Genomic DNA, 17,863 nt, shown 5'->3' with positions numbered 1-17,863 from the left:
CCTTTATAAACATTTAATGATAATTAACTATACAGAATGCATCATGTTGGACACTGTGGACATTTATGAGCACAATATCGATCCTATCTTTAAGATTCATGTAATGAATCAGGGGAAATTCACATGTCAATAAGAATCTGGAATCCAAAATGCTTTAGAAGCACATAAATTCTAACAGGAGATTTGAGCATATGAATGCATTTTTACAATCTATATGAAAATTTAAACATATGAGCAGAAAGGCATTCTAGGCAGAGAGTATTATGTGCAAGATTCAGATATTTGAAACAACACTTTATACTCATGGATTTACTAGTACTTTTGTATATTTGGCCTTTAGCATCAGTTTTCTGGAGTCAAGCATTGTCTAGATTATTTATAGATTGAAAATTCCCAATTTAAAAGGAGTTAGTGAAACTAATTGCTCCTTTTTCATTTGCTTTTTTAGCCACTTTATTGAGGTATGATTGACATACAAAAAGCTGTACATGTGTAATGTATACAACTTGAGTTTGGAAATAAACTTGGCCAGAAACCTATCCATTACCTGCAAAAGTTTCCTCTCATCCTCTTTAAATTTTTTTTTTTTTTTTTTTTTTTTTTTTGGCGGTAAAAACACTTAATATAAGATCTCTCTCAGCAGACTTTTTAAGTATACAATACAGTGTTGTTAACCATAGGTGCTTTGCTGTATAGTGTATCACTGGGGTTTACTCATCTTATATAATTAGAGCTTTGTACCCTTTATTAGTACTTCTACTCTTTGTTTTAATCTTAGGTCAAAACAGCTTTTAGCTACCATTTCTTGCTTTTATGTAACCCAAGTAGAGATGGACTTGTGCCTTAAATGGTTTGGGAGGAAACAGTCTTAGATTGCAGTGGGAGATAATTTTGATTCAAAATTAAGAGTTCTTACTAATAACTGATTAAGCACTAGAATATATTGCCTGGGAGATTATACAGTTCTTCCTGTTCTTTAAAGTTTGATAATCCAGACCAGGATTGGCCAACCTTTTCTATAAAGGTCCAGATAGTGAATACTTTTGGCTTGGCTGGCCACTATGTAACTCTGCTGTTGTAGCAGTAAAGCAGCCAGAGTTGATATGTAAACACACAGTGTTCCAATAAAACTTTATTTATGAAACAGGTGGCAACAGGGTTTGGTCTGTGGACTCTTAATCTCCATACCCCCATCTCACATAGTTTAGAGGAAGGCCTGGTGACCCCAGGAGGTCCATTCTGCTGCTACATTTCTGAAGCTCTTTGTATATCCTAGTTGAGTAATTGAAAAATAAAAAGTGGAACAAGTATCCTGAATTCTTCCTTTCATCAGAAGACTACACTATCACCTTTATTGTTCTGCAGGTTTCAAAAATCTATGTACAAATTGAAAAGACACATTTAAGACAGTAGTTTATATCCAGATGCCAAAGAATGGAAGAAAGTTGGCTACTCCAGGGTTTATTTCTTTCACTCATTTCTGACTTGTGAGTAATGTGGGAATTGAACAGAGAACATTTTTCCTGTTAATGACCCCACACAATTTCCGTGTTTTTAACTACAAAGGAATAATTGGTATTCAACTGAATCATTAAGTTTTCAAACAAGCTTATAAGTCATTCAGTATGTAAAATTTAGCCAGGTGCAGCAACTCACATAATCCCAGTACTTTGGAAGCCTGTGGTATGAGGACTGCTTGATCTCAGGAGTTTGAGACTAGCCTGGGCAACATAGCGAGACCTCGTCTCTACTAAAAATAAAAAATTAGCCAGGCATGGTGGTGAGCAACTGTAGTCCCAGCTACTTGGGGGTCTGAGATGGAAGGATTACTTGAGTCTGGGAAATAAAGGCTGCAGTGAGCCATGATTGTGCCACTGTACTCCAGCCTGAGAGACAGAGCAAGACCCTGTCTTAAAAAAATTACATATAGGGGGGCAGAGCAAGATGGCCCAATAGGAACAGCTCCAGTCTCCAACTCCCGGCGCAAGCGACACAGAAGACCGGTGATTTCTGCAGTTTCAACTGAGGTACTGGGGTCATCTCACTGGGGAGTGCTGGACAATTGGTGCTGGTCAGCTGCTGCAGCCCGACCAGCGAGAGCTGAAGCAGGGCGAGGCATTGCCTCACCTGGGAAGCGCAAGGGGGAAGGGAATCCCTTTTCCTAGCCAGGCGAACTGAGACACACAACACCTGGAAAATCGGGTAATTCCCACCCCAATACTGCGCTTTAAGCAAACGGGCACACCAGGAGATTATACCCACACCTGGCTGGGAGGGTCCCACGGCCACGGAGCCTCCCTCATTGCTAGCACAGCAGTCTGCGATCTAACCGAAAGGGCAGCAGCGAGGCTGGGGGAGGGGCGCCCGCCATTGCTGAGGCTTAAGTAGGTAAACAAAGCCGCTGGGAAGCTTGAACTGGGTGGAGCTCACAGCAGCTCAAGGAAACCTGCCTGTCTGTGTAGACTCCACCTCTGGGGACAGGACACAGCTAAAAAACAACAGGGGAAGCAGCAGAGGCCTCTGCAGACGCGAACGACTCTGTCTGACAGCTTTGAAGAGAGCAGTGGATCTCCCAACACGGAGGTTGAGATCTGAGAACGGACAGACTGCCTGCTCAAGTGGGTCTCTGACCCCTGAGTAGCCTAACTGGGAGACATCCCCCACTAGGGGCAGTCTGACACCCCACACCTCACAGGGTGGAGTACACCCCTGAGAGGAAGCTTCCAAAGTAAGAATCAGACAGGTACACTCGCTGTTCAGCAATATTCTATCTTCTGCAACCTCTGCTGCTGATACCCAGGCAAACAGGATCTGGAGTGGACCTCAAGCAATCTCCAGCAGACCTACAGCTGAGGGTCCTGACTGTTAGAAGGAAAACTATCAAACAGGAAGAACACCTATACCAAAACCCCATCAGTACATCACCATCATCAAAGACCAGAGGCAGATAAAACCACAAAGATGGGGAAGAAGCAGGGCAGAAAAGCTGGAAATTCAGAAAATAAGAGCGCATCTCCCCCTGCAAAGGAGCGCAGCTCATTGCCAGCAACGGATCAAAGCTGGTCAGAGAATGACTTTGACGAGATGAGAGAAGAAGGCTTCAGTCCATCAAACTTCTCAGAGCTAAAGGAGGAATTACGTACCCAGCGCAAAGAAACTAAAAATCTTGAAAAAAGAGTGGAAGAATTGATTGCTAGAATAATTAATGCAGAGAAGGTCATAAATGAAATGACAGAGATGAAAACCATGACATGAGAAATACGTGACAAATGCACAAGCTTCAGTAACCGACTCGCTCAACTGGAAGAAAGAGTATCAGCGATTGAGGATCAAATGAATGAAATGAAGCGAGAAGAGAAACCAAAAGAAAAAAGAAGAAAAAGAAATGAACAAAGCCTGCAAGAAGTATGGGATTATGTAAAAAGACCAAATCTACGTCTGATTGGGGTGTCTGAAAGTGAGGGGGAAAATGGAACCAAGTTGGAAAACACTCTTCAGGATATCATCCAGGAGAACTTCCCCAACCTAGTAGGGCAGGCCAACATTCAAATTCAGGAAATACAGAGAACACCACAAAAATACTCCTCGAGAAGAGCAACTCCAAGACACATAATTGCCAGATTCACCAAAGTTGAAATGAAGGAAAAAATCTTAAGGGCAGCCAGAGAGAAAGGTCGGGTTACCCACAAAGGGAAGCCCATCAGACTAACAGCAGATCTCTTGGCAGAAACTCTACAAGCCAGAAGAGAGTGGGGGCCAATATTCAACATTCTTAAAGACAAGAATTTTAAACCCAGAATTTCATGTCCAGCCAAACTAAGTTTCATAAGTGAAGGAGAAATAAAATCCTTTACAGATAAGCAAATGCTTAGAGATTTTGTCACCACCAGGCCTGCCTTACAAGAGACCCTGAAGGAAGCCCTAAACATGGAAAGGAACAACCAGTACCAGCCATTGCAAAAACATGCCAAAATGTAAAGACCATCGAGGCTAGGAAGAAACTGCATCAACTAACAAGCAAAATAACCAGTTAATATCATAATGGCAGGATCAAGTTCACACATAACAATATTAACCTTAAATGTAAATGGACTGAATGCTCCAATTAAAAGACACAGACTGGCAAACTGGATAAAGAGTCAAGACCCATCAGTCTGCTGTATTCAGGAGACCCATCTCACATGCAGAGACATACATAGGCTCAAAATAAAGGGATGGAGGAAGATCTACCAAGCAAATGGAGAACAAAAAAAAAGCAGGGGTTGCAATCCTAGTCTCTGATAAAATAGACTTTAAACCATCAAAGATCAAAAGAGACAAAGAAGGCCATTACATAATGGTAAAGGAATCAATTCAACAGGAAGAGCTAACTCTCCTAAATATATATGCACCCAATACAGGAGCACCCAAATTCATAAAGCAAGTCCTTAGAGACGTACAAAGGGACTTAGACTCCCATACAATAATAATGGGAGACTTCCACACTCCACTGTCAACATTAGACAGATCAACGAGACAGAAAGTTAACAAGGATATCCAGGAATTGAACTCATCTCTGCACCAAGCGGACCTAATAGACATCTATAGAACTCTCCACCCCAAATCAACAGAATATACATTCTTCTCAGCACCACATCGCACTTATTCCAAAATTGACCACATAATTGGAAGTAAAGCACTCCTGAGAAAATGTAAAAGAACAGAAATTATAACAAACTGTCTCTCAGACCACTGTGCAATCAAACTAGAACTCAGGACTAAGAAACTCAATCAAAACCGCTCAACTACATGGAAACTGAACAACCTGCTCCTGAATGACTACTGGGTACATAACGAAATGAAGGCAGAAATAAAGATGTTCTTTGAAACCAATGAGAACAAAGATACAACATACCAGAATCTCGGGGACACATTTAAAGTAGTGTGTAGAGGGAAATTTATAGCACTAAATGCCCACAAGAGAAAGCTGGAAAGATAAAAAATTGACACTCTAACATCACAATTAAAAGAACTAGAGAGGCAAGAGCAAACACATTCAAAAGCTAGCAGAAGGCAAGAAATAACTAAGATCAGAGCAGAACTGAAGGAGATAGAGACACAAAAAACCCTCCAAAAAATCAATGAATCCAGGAGTTGGTTTTTTGAAAAGATCAACAAAATTGACAGACCGCTAGCAAGACTAATAAAGAAGAAAAGAGAGAAGAATCAAATAGACGCAATAAAAAATGATAAAGGGGATATCACCACCGACCCCACAGAAATACAAACTACCATCAGAGAATACTATAAACACCTCTACGCAAATCAACTAGAAAATCTAGAAGAAATGGATAACTTCCTGGACACTTACACTCTTCCAAGACTAAACCAGGAAGAAGTTGAATCCCTGAATAGACCAATAGCAGGCTCTGAAATTGAGGCAATAATTAAGAGCCTACCAACCAAAAAAAGTCCAGGACCAGATGGATTCACAGCTGAATTCTACCAGAGGTACAAAGAGGAGCTGGTAGCATTCCTTCTGAAACTATTCCAATCAATAGAAAAAGAGGGAATCCTCCCTAACTCATTTTATGAGGACAACATCATCCTAATACCAAAGCCTGGCAGAGACACAACAAAAGAAAATTTTAGACCAATATCCCTGATGAACATCGATGCAAAAATCCTCAATAAAATACTGGCAAACCGGATTCAGCAGCACATCAAAAAGCTTATCCACCATGATCAAGTGGGCTTCATCCCTGGGATGCAAGGCTGGTTCAACATTCGCAAATCAATAAATGTAATCCAGCATATAAACAGAACCAAAGACAAGAACCACATGATTATCTCAATAGATGCAGAAAAGGCTTTTGACAAAATTCAACAGCCCTTCATGCTAAAAACGCTCAATAAATTCGGTATTGATGGAACGTACCTCAAAATAATAAGAGCTATTTATGACAAACCCACAGCCAATATCATACTGAGTGGGCAAAAACAGGAAAAATTCCCTTTGAAAACTGGCACAAGACAGGGATGCCCTCTCTCACCACTTCTATTCAACATAGTGTTGGAAGTTCTGGCTAGGGCAATCAGGCAAGAGAAAGAAATCAAGGGTATCCAGTTAGGAAAAGAAGAAGTCAAATTGTCCCTGTTTGCAGATGACATGATTGTATATTTAGAAAACCCCATTGTCTCAGCCCAAAATCTCCTTAAGCTGATAAGCAACTTCAGCAAAGTCTCAGGATACAAAATTAATGTGCAGAAATCACAAGCATTCTTATACACCAGTAACAGACAAACAGAGAGCCAAATCATGAATGAACTTCCATTCACAATTGCTTCAAAGGGAATCAAATACCTAGGAATCCAACTTACAAGGGATGTAAAGGACCTCTTCAAGGAGAACTACAAACCACTGCTCAGTGAAATCAAAGAGGACACAAACAAATGGAAGAACATACCATGCTCATGGATAGGAAGAATCAATATCGTGAAAATGGCCATACTGCCCAAGGTTATTTATAGATTCAATGCCATCCCCATCAAGCTACCAATGAGTTTCTTCACAGAACTGGAAAAAACGGCTTTAAAGTTCATATGGAAACAAAAAAGAGCCCGCATTGCGAAGACAATCCTAAGTCAAAAGAACAAAGCTGGAGGCATCACGCTACCTGACTTCAAACTATACTACAAGGCTACAGTAACCAAAACAGCATGGTACTGGTACCAAAACAGAGATATAGACCAATGGAACAGAACAGAGTCCTCAGAAATAATACCACACATCTACAGCCATCTGATCTTTGACAAACCTGAGAGAAACAAGAAATGGGGAAAGGACTCCCTATTTAATAAATGGTGCTGGGAAAATTGGCTAGCCATAAGTAGAAACTGAAACTGGATCCTTCCCTTACTCCTTATACGAAAATTAATTCAAGATGGATTAGAAACTTAAATGTTAGACCTAATACCATAAAAACCCTAGAAGAAAACCTAGGTAGTACCATTCAGGACATAGGCATGGGCAAGGACTTCATGTCTAAAACACCAAAAGCAATGGCAGCAAAAGCCAAAATTGACAAATGTGATATGATTAAACTAAAGAGCTTCTGCACAGCAAAAGAAACTACCATCAGAGTGAACAGGCAACCTACAGAATGGGAGAAAATTTTTGCAACCTACTCATCTGACAAAGGGCTAATATCCAGAATCTACAAAGAACTCAAACAAATACACAAGAAAAAAACAACCCCATCAAAAAGTGGGCAAAGGATATGAACAGACATTTCTCAAAAGAAGACATTCATACAGCCAACAGACACATGAAAAAATGCTCATCATCACTGGCCATCAGAGAAATACAAATCAAAACCACAATGAGATACCATCTCACACCAGTTAGAATGGCAATCATTAAAAAGTCAGGAAACAACAGGTGCTGGAGAGGATGTGGAGAAATAGGAACACTTTTACACTGTTGGTGGGATTGTAAACTAGTTCAACCATTATGGAAAACAGTATGGCGATTCCTCAAGGATCTGGAACTAGATGTACCATATGACCCAGCCATCCCACTACTGGGTATATACCCAAAGGATTATAAATCATGCTGCTATAAAGACACATGCACACGTATGTTTATTGCGGCACTATTCACAATAGCAAAGACTTGGAATCAACCCAAATGTCCATCTGTGACAGACTGGATTAAGAAAATGTGGCACATATACACCATGGAATATTATGCAGCCATAAAAAAGGATGAGTTTGCGTCCTTTGTAGGGACATGGATGCAGCTGGATACCATCATTCTTAGCAAACTATCACAAGAACAGAAAACCAAACACCGCATGTTCTCACTCATAGGTGGGAACTGAACAATGAGATCACTTGGACTCGGGAAGGGGAACATCACACATCGGGGCCTATCATGGGGAGGGGGGAGGGGGGAGGGATTGCATTGGGAGTTATACCTGATATAAATGACGAATTGATGGGTGCTGACGAGTTGATGGGTGCAGCACACCAACATGGCACAAGTATACATATGTAACAAACCTGCACGTTATGCACATGTACCCTAGAACTTAAAGTATAAAAAGAAAAAAAAATAAATAAATAATTATCAAGAAAAAAATTACATATAATATATAAATTTATGTATTATATATAAATTATATGTATTACATAGATACTCTATAAATTATATGTAATAAATATAAATTGTCTCTTATCTATAAATTATATAAAATTATATATAAATATATAAAAATATGTACATTTATATATATAATTATATATATATAATTTATAGAGTCATATCTACTCCCTCTCTGTATACTCAGCTAGCTCTATATGCACACTGTGCACACTCTGCACTTTCTACGCATGACCACTTAAGTCAGGGATGGAAATGAGGGAAAGGATAGGTGGCGATTGGAGTGGGGCAGTGGTGGTGATGCGTTTCATAGCTTTTGAGGTGGTAATATCATGCTTTACCACTTGGCAGGTTATCAGACAGTGTGATGTTGGAAAGAAATCACTATTGGCTGGTCAGAGGTCAGCTCCTGCTCCACACTGATGGTCCTAGACCTGTAGAAGGCATGACTCCCTCTGGTAGGTTAGGTTGGTTGAAAAGAGATGGCATATACCTGCAAATGGGGCTAGGAGGCACTATATTTCAGTGGCAGATATGGAAAGTGCTAGAATGTTTGGGGGAAGAGATTAATCATGGGAGGCTCAGGGCTTGGTTGGACTTCATGCAGCATTTGTGTGGATTGACTGTAGGGCAGAATGTAGAAATGCAGAAAAGTGCACAGAGCAGAGATCTTGGCAGGGGCTCAGGCATGAAGGGAGAATGCATGTGGTTTGTCTCATAAAAAGAGGACAGCCTGCCTGGCTGAAGCAGAGTGTCTGTAGAGAAGTGCAGCAGGAACTTCGTAGACAGGTAAGGAAGGTGTGGACCACTAGGTTAAAGACTTGGAACACTGTGAGCACTCAGGGAGAGTAAACTTACAAATATATATTTGTTGTATTAAAAATAAGGTGACATGTAAGGAGGCGTTTTCTGGAGATTAATTTGTGTGAAGATGCCAGAGACCTGAGTGGGCAGGAAAGCCATGAGGGTCATTCTGTTGTGCAGCCCAAGGAAGTTATGGAGGGGCGGTGCAGCTTTCAGCAAAAAAATAAATGCTATATTTTGAGATAATATGTGAATAATTTTTGAGACCACATTTGTGGGGAGGAGGGAGGTCATTATTCTTTTTTAAAGAACCTTTTTATTTTGAAATAATTTTAGACTTAAAAGTTGCAAAACTAGTACAAAGGGAGTTCACTTGTAAGCATCACTCAGCTTCTCTAAATGTTAACATTTCTACATAACCACAGCACAGTCGTCAGAACCAGCACTGATCCACATGATTAACTAAAATGTAGACCTCATTCACATTTGCCATGTGTCCTGCTAAGGTCCTTATTCTAGTCCAGGATCACATAATACTTTTAATTGTCTGGCTCCTTTGGTCTCTTCCCATCTGGGATAGCTCCTTAGTTTTTATTGGTCCCTGTTAACCTTGACAGTTTTAGCAAAGTACAGGTCAGTTGCTTTGAAGAATGTCCCTCAATTTGAGGTTGTCTGATATTTCATCATTATATTCAGGTATGCATTTTGACAAAAATACCATAAAAGTGCCTTTCTCTGTTCATCATATCAGGAGGCAGATGATCTCAACATGTCTCATGATAGGCGATAATTTTTATCATTTGTTTAAAGTGGTGTGAGCTAAACTCCACTGTAAAGTTATTTTTTCCTCTGTACTTACTAGGTATTTTGGTGGGAGATATTTTGATAATTATGCAAATATCCTATATCTCATCATAGTTTTGTCCACTAATGTTAGCATTTATGGATGATTTTTGCCTGCAACATTTATTACTATGGTGTTTGCCTAATGGTGGTTTTCTGTTTTCTTCTTTTTACTGCGTTTAGTAATTTAAATAATCGCATCAGGAAGGGCTGTCCTTTCTTCCTGATCCTCATTTATTTATTTATTCAATTGCTTGTATTAGTATGGACTCATGGTTATTCATTTTATGAATTATAATTCAATAATTTTATTATTTGCTGTTCAAATCATCCCAGATTTGGCCAGTGGGAGCTTCTTCACGTTGGTTACTGTAGGAAGGGTCCATCTTGGAGTCCAGGTATGACTGGATGAGTTCTTGTTAATAAAACTAGGAAATTCAGTGACAAGTGGAGATAAGTAAGCTCGCTGATTAAACCATGTTTCCTAAATCTTTAGTTACTTAATTCTCAAATTTTAAAGGTTTCTCTGTGATTGCATTAACCAGGGAGGCCCATCTTGGTAGGTGAACCTATTCTTTTGTTTGTAAACACAGCCCAAAAGAAATTTTCCCAAGAATTAAATAAAATCAAATTGATGAAGCTTTGGGGTTTGTTTCTGTTGTATGTGTTGCGTATATTTTCCCAGAAGCTGTTGGTTCTTGCTGATTTGTCTCCATAGCAGTGAAAGGTTTGTGAAATGTTTCTAAGTACTCCTTGAACCCACTTTCATTTTCTACTTAGCTTTTAAGTAGGGAAACATGTTTCTACTAGAATAGAGTGCTTTAATAATGGGAAGTCAAAATTAAGTTTAATGCCATGGATGCCATTTAAAGGGTAGACTCTTTCTGAAGGTATGTAGGTACTATGCTACTGTGCAGACATGAAGATACTGTAGCTTAAGGCTATGTCTAGGATCGGTTGTATGGAAAACACATACCACATGAACAGGTGCAGGACGGGATTTGCCGAAACAGTGGCTTTTTGTTCTACACAAGCCACTTGGAGGTTCAGTCATGGATCCCTGTGCTATTGGTAAACGACAGTACCTCTTCTTCATTTAGCAAGGTGTGTGCAGGAGGTGATGTCTGAGCAGTGCTCCAAGCCCCATAGCTGAAGTGGATGAGGAGAGTTTCAATTTGCCATTCCCAATCACTTATTTTTACAGTTCCCCTGACACCTGGCTGCACCTTAGAACCACCTGGGAAATTTGGGGAAAGACTGCCCAGCTCTCCTCGTAGAGATTCGAATTCAGTATGTTTGGGGTGCATCTTTAATACCTGTTTTATTTGTTTTTCTGCAGCTTCCCAGGTGGTTCTATTTACATCCAGAGTTGAGAACCACTGAGTCTAGCAGATACTACTTGTGACTTCTTACTGCAGTTAAATGCATTTATTTGTCACATTACTCTTAAATTATCACATCCTATGTTAAGAGACATGTATGGGACAATAACTGCAGTTAGGTTGCAAACTTGGACAGATTTCTTAACCTGTTTAAGTCTAGTTTTGTCATCTGCGAAATAGGATTAATTATAGTACCTACCTCATAGTTTTTCAAGTATTAAGTAATGTGATGAATGCAAAATATTTAGTATAGGCTGGGTGTGGTAGCTCATGCCTGTAATCCCAGTACCTTGGGAGGCTGAGGCAGGCAGATTGCTTGAGCCCAGGAGTTTGAGACCAGCTTGTGCAATAGGGTGAAATCCTGTCTCTACAAAAAAAAAAAAAAAAAAAAATACAAAAACCAGCTGGAGGTGGTGGTGGTGCGTGCTTGTAGTCCCAGCTACTCGGGAGGCTGAGGTGGGAGGATCAATTGAGCCTGGGAGGTTGAGGCTCTAGTGAGCTGTGCTTGTGCCACTGCACTTCAGCCTGGATGACAGGGTGAGACCCTGTCTCAAAAAAAAAAAAAAAAAAGAAAAGAAAAGAAAAAGAAAAAACCCCCAAAACTTGGTGTAATCTCTGGCATACAGCAGAAACTCAGTTACTATTAATAACGTGTAGCATGTTATCAGAGAGTGATGTGAGCCACCACACCTGAGCCATTATCCCCAACTTTGATGACTGGATAATTCTCAACCCTATAATCTGGCTGGGATTCTGTCCTTTTAACCTTGACCAAGCTTTGGTTGAGATGTAAGTTTATTTGGGGGCTGAAGAATGGCCCACAAGTTTTTCCTGTGTTAAAAATCCACTGGGCAGCTTAATAGATCATAGCCTTCAGTATTTTATTTTATAATCTCTTTACATATGTGCCTGCTAGTTATGAGGCTTTTTATCTTCCTGTGTTTGTTAGAAATTCACGTGTACTTATTCCATTGTTTCATCTTCATATTCTGCCTGGTCACCCAGAATAGGAAGAGGGACAGTGGCTGAAGTTGGCAGACAGTTGTGTTATTCTTGCATTAACAATAAATTTGGTAGTTCTTGTTGGTTCATGTTAGCAAAAGGGCAGGTAGTGCTTCTGTAGTGACTGAAGCGATTTGATCTTTTTCCTTTATTTCTCTCACCCCTTAGTAGCCCAAGTACTTTAACTGAGTCTAAGGATACTATTAAGGCATCTCCTTTAAAAACGAATAAAAACTGTTCCTATCTCTTTTAAGGGCTAATGAAAAATATGCCTTAAGTCTATTACAGTGTTTAGCAAGATATTTTTAGCAACTCTGGAGTGAGTTCCTTGCCTGCTTCAGAGTCAGCTTCATGAACTATTACACTTTAATTTTAATATATACCTGACTTAAAAAATGTAATATATGGTTGCTAACCAATTATTTTTGGAGTTATGCCATTATTTTTTTCTGGGAGTCCATTTGTGAATATTAAAGGATTGCAATTTCCTAGTTTACATTTAAAATATGAGGCTTGCCTGTAATCAGGGAACCAGTTTCCATGGTACATTAAAATGGAAAGGAGGAATACATTTGGCTTAAAAATATATTTTCATTTGTGTTATTAGTATTTTCATCTCTCTGGGATATATATGTCTTTCATGAAAGAATCATTGCATCCAACTTAAGTAATTCTAGGAAATTTAAAATACAGAGGATAAAGGAATCATCACTTTGGGCATTATATTTATGAGAGATTATGGTGGGAGCCATTTAAGAGAGGATACCCTGCATCGAGTGACCAGCCATCTAAGATTGCAGAGAAAATTGATAGGGAGATTAGGATCAAGGAAAAGAATTCATGGGCTTAATAGGTTCTTTAGATCCTATGCCTTCTGGCAAATGGGTTTTCTAAATTAGGGATGGTATCTTGTCCGTGTGTGTGTTTCTGGAAGTTCCCACAGTGCCTGGTGCTCAGCTGAGTAAGTGCTTCAAAAATGAAATGAATGGAAGTAAGTTGCCACAGGAGTGATGAGATGAGGCCCTGGGATGCTGAGAGGAAAAATAAAACCAAGGGATTCCAAGATGGGATGAAAACAGCTGAATGATTGTATATCAGGGAAAGAATGTCAAAATGAAAAGAGGGGGGTGCATTTTCAAGGGTGCTTTTGCGGTACTCTTGCTGATAAATGCTGGGAGGGCAGTTCTTAAGTGATTTACAGCAGCAGTAAGATGGCCCATGGTATTCCTCTGATAAAATTAAGTAACAGTCCTTTCCCAGTACCTGCTAAAAATGAGGTAATGGATGGAATATTCCCCATGTTCTTTTAAACCTTTGGCCTTTGCTATTTTGGGTCAGTACTGAAAACTAACATAAAGTGGTCTCTGCGGAAGTACAGTTATGATAGTTGTTTTAAGTTTAGGGAGTCAGTACTTGACTGAGTTCCACAAAGCTCTCTGGCTCCCCATGCTCAGCTAACAAGTTTGAGAACCGCTGTCCTAGAGTGTTAATGAAACAAAGCTCTCCTGGGACCAGTGAAGAGAGAGTTTCAAGGCAGTTCCTGACAGCCAGCTTAGGAATTGTGTCCTGTAAAAGACAGTTATTATGTTGAGCTTGTTGAGTTCCTGGGGCCAGTAGCTTATCTAACGCTGCTATCTATTCAGTATAGAAGAACCCTATTGCTTTATTTACTCACCTTACCTACCTTTTGAAGCAAGCTATCCATGGGGGAGGTTTCTGTTAAGTGGAATTGTGTGAGTGTAACACGAGTGTGTAGACAGCCAGATGCCGGTTGGCAGTGGCCAGGAAGGCAAGTGGCTTGTTTTGTTTTGTGAAAATGCTCCTGCCCAGGTTTTTTTGTTTTTTGTTTTTTGTTTTTTTTTTTTTTTTTTTTTAGAGCTTGTTTCTGCTTAAAAGCTTTTTCTTTAACTAGATTATATAAACTATTTGCTTTTCTGAGCTGATTCAGGCAATTAGATGAGTCATAAAGACTGTCATTTCTGGTCTGCCATAGTGATTTTAAAAGTCTACCTGTTTAGAAAAAAAAAATTATGATGATTCATCTTCATATAATCTGGTACATTTAAAACTTTTAAATTGTTCAGTATATCAATAAGGGACTATATTACATAGGCTCATGGTACATGAGGCCTAGGGAGTGCTGATTGGGAGTACATTTAGACAAGACCAGAAGGCTGGGAATTAAAAATGGGCCCTCTACTTTATAAAATGTATTTTCTTTGAATGAAGTTACAAATCTTTAACAGGGTATCATTTGGCATTTCTGGAAAAAGAGTTGATACATTTTATTTTAGTTTAATTAGGAATAGTGTGAGGGCCATGTGGCCTAGGGAAGGGGCAGAATGGGAATTCTCTTCTTAGACTAAAGTTTAGTAGAAGGTTCAGATGCTGGAAAGTGATGACTGGTGGGGTACGTTTTGTACATTTAGCAAAGTATTCTAAGACATGGAGGCGGCAGTCTGAAAACTATAGGATCTCGAAAGATAGCAAGACTTAGAATAGAGATGGAAAGAGCTTTTAAACATAGGTTGGAAGTTCAATAAATGTTAGTTTCTCTGTTCATTTTTTTATACTGCAATAGGAAATGATAATAGTTCTGTATTGTGCTTAAGCATATGTGGGTGATGGTGCTGTTTCCTGGATCATTAGGCAGGAAAAATTAGCTCCTGCAATTCAGATCATTCAGCAATTACTTATTAAGTTGATACGGTTATATAAATATCTAAATAAATGAATAGAAAAATTAAACATCTTTATGCACAGTTGTGTGCTAGATGCCATGAAAGCAAAGCAGAATAAGCTGCCAGCCCTCCCTCAAGGAGCTTATGGATTCCTTGGGGAAAATGCGCACACAGAAAAACAACCAACAATGCTGAGCACCCAGGGGCTGCACCTGAATAGTAGCGAAAACAGAGCTCTAAAGAGGAACATACCCCAGTAGGAGGAACTTCATGCAGGAGCCGACTCCACAAAACTGGACTTCAAGTCTGGTGAGATTCTGAGAAGCATTGAGGAAGATGGAAGGCTTTTAACATGAAGACTGACTTGACTAAAGGCAGGGTTATGAGTGGCAGGTTCTTCTGACAAGTGGGTCTTGCTAAACTGAAGAAGCCTTGTTGAGAGTTGGAAAGAGAATACTGGAAATCTGTTGGAGGCAGACTGTGGTGAGCCAAGGGGGCATGGATTAACTCAGATAAGCAATAAGGGACCCTCTGTAAGTCAAGGGGGTGATTTAGGGAGATTTGCTTAGTTGAGGTGTGAAGGATGGCCTGAAGGGGATGTGACTAGAGAGCAGGAAAATCCACTGGGAAGCTGAAGCAGGTAGTTGAGGGTATAGTGATGAGGGCCTGAGTTAGGGTGAGGAAAAGGAAAGGAGAAATGGAATCCAAAACACATCAAGAATAAAGTGACCGGTCCAAGAAAATCCCACTCTTTCTATTGTACTTCTGTTGAGAGCCATTCAAGTGGAATATCCTGTCCTGTTGTTATGAATGTTGACCAGATATTTACATTGAGTGAAAATAAGGATACTAAGCCCATAGGGACCATGATTTGAGATTCAAGCTCTTTTTTTTGTTGTTGTTTAGCAGGGTCCTCCCCCTGCCACTGTTGCTTATGTTTTCCTTTTTTGGTACAAAAGTTTATTTGGTTCTAACTATTTTTTTTCTTTATTTAAAATAGACTCTATCAAGAAGAATATCTAATCCGTACCTTGAACATACACCTTCCCAGGTATGATTCTTTTCTCTTTTACTGCATTTTCTGAAATAGTGATTAAGAAATTCTGATGTACACTTCTCAAGTTACAGTTGTTCCCTTTGCTCCTGACCACATAGAGTTTTGCAGGGATGCTGCAGTGATCACGTTATCTTCTCCACCTGGGATGACACAGCAAAAGTGTTTGAGATGCTCTGATCATTGTCATGATTCAAGATGTTCAGGAACTAGGGAAAAAAATTATTTTCCCATCTTCCAAGTTCTTTACATGAATGAATTGATGTGGCAGAGCACGTACATAAATATGATATAAATATATCTATTGTTAAAAACACTGTATTTTACAAATAGCGTATATTTTACACTGAGTTTTGTATAAAAGGAGATTTACTTCCTCAGTATTTATCATTGTGTTGCAGTAAAGAATCAATGAACAAAGAGTTGCATTTTTTGGCCAGGCGCGGTGGCTCACGCCTGTAATCCCAGCACTTTGGGAGGCCAAGATGCATGGATCACGAGGTCAGGAGATTGAGACTGACCATCCTGGCTAACACAGTGAAACCCTATCTCTACTAAAAATACAAAAAATTAGCCAGGTGTGGTGGCGGGCGCCTGTAGTCCCAGCTACTTGGGAGGCTGAGGTAGGAGAATGATGTGAACCCAGGAGACACAACTTGCAGTGAGCAGAGATTGTGCCACTGCACTCCAGCCTGGGCGACAAAGCAAGACTCCATCTCAAAAAAAAAAAAAAGTTGCATTTTTTAGGCTAACAGGAGACTGTGAGCTTTGTGAGGGCTGGGATCTTCTCTACCTTCTCCACCACTGTATCCCTACCATCAGGAACAGATCTGACACCTGACAGTTGCTCATTATGTACTTTTTGAATGACTGAGTGAATGAATATTGTATGCTGTCAGGACCAGTCAAGCGTCAGCTGACTCACACCACTTCCTCGGTAATATTTTCTGTCATCTGGCTTGTTCAAGCTTTTTTTAAAAATAGTTTTAACATGTTAAAAAAAATTTCCTTCCCTTCCCACTTCCTTATCAGTTTGTGTTTAGGAGATGATACCAGGAAAATTAAGGAAGTATAAGGATGAGGTGGATGTTCCCAGTCAAATCATAATCATTATATTATCAATTTGTTTGCCTTGAGAGATGTCAGATATTTCGGCCAGGTGCAGTTGCTCACACCTGTAATTCCAGCTCTTTGGGAGGTCGAGGTGGGCAGATTGTGTGAGCCCAGGAGTTCAAGACCAGCCTGAGCAGCATAGGGAGACCTGTCTCTACAAAAAAAAAAAAAAAAAAAAAAAAAAAAATATATATATATATATATATGCTGGGCTTGATGGTGTGTGCTTGTAGTTCCAGCTACTCAGGAGGCTGAGGTGGGAGGTGGGAGGATTGATTGAGTTTGGGAAGTCTAGGCTGCGGTGAGCCATGATCTTGCCACTGAACTCCAGCTTGGGTGACAGAGCAAGACCCTGTCTCAAAAAAAAAAAAAAAAAAAAAAAAAATATATATATATATATATATATATGTATGTATATGTCTATGTATATATACACATGTATATTGTGTATATGTATATATGTATGTGTGTGTGTGTGTATATATATATATAGTAGGTACATAAAAAGTTTACCAAGAAAAAAGTGAAACTATGTAGGCATGTACCCCCAATATAAATTTTCATAAACCTTATGAAGGCAGCTTATTTTCACTTAGCCCCCTTTGCTTGTGAAACAGCATTGTGCTTTGGAGGAAGGTGCTAGTTATAGAGTAGGAGGTAGTATTATAAAGTAGGACCTAGCCCCCTCTAGATCTAAGAACTACCCTTCTCCATCCTCTAAGAACCAGAGACTCATATGGGAGAATTCGAAGATTAAAAAAATAAGTTAAATGAAATTTTTATCTGATAGATGGAATTGTGAAGTAGATGAAACCAGATGCTTGGAATTGGCTATGAACTC

The 17,863-nt window shown here is 39.6% G+C and overlaps 1 protein-coding gene across 1 annotated transcript in view; it reads left to right on the top strand.

The window, feature by feature from the left end:
• RAPGEF5 (Rap guanine nucleotide exchange factor 5) overlaps positions 1-17,863 on the top strand; it is a 246,904-nt gene that overhangs the window by 29,673 nt on the left and 199,368 nt on the right. Inside the window, exon 2 of the mRNA XM_030933057.1 lies at positions 15,856-15,906. Within this exon, the coding sequence (XP_030788917.1) occupies positions 15,856-15,906 (51 nt within the window). The remainder of the gene's footprint in view (positions 1-15,855; positions 15,907-17,863) is intronic.

This window comes from Rhinopithecus roxellana, chromosome 6 (genome assembly GCF_007565055.1).
Source record: "Rhinopithecus roxellana isolate Shanxi Qingling chromosome 6, ASM756505v1, whole genome shotgun sequence".
NCBI classification, from domain to species: Eukaryota; Metazoa; Chordata; class Mammalia; order Primates; family Cercopithecidae; genus Rhinopithecus; species Rhinopithecus roxellana.
Note: the sequence above shows the minus strand (reverse complement) of the source record. Positions and strands in the feature narration are given on the sequence as shown.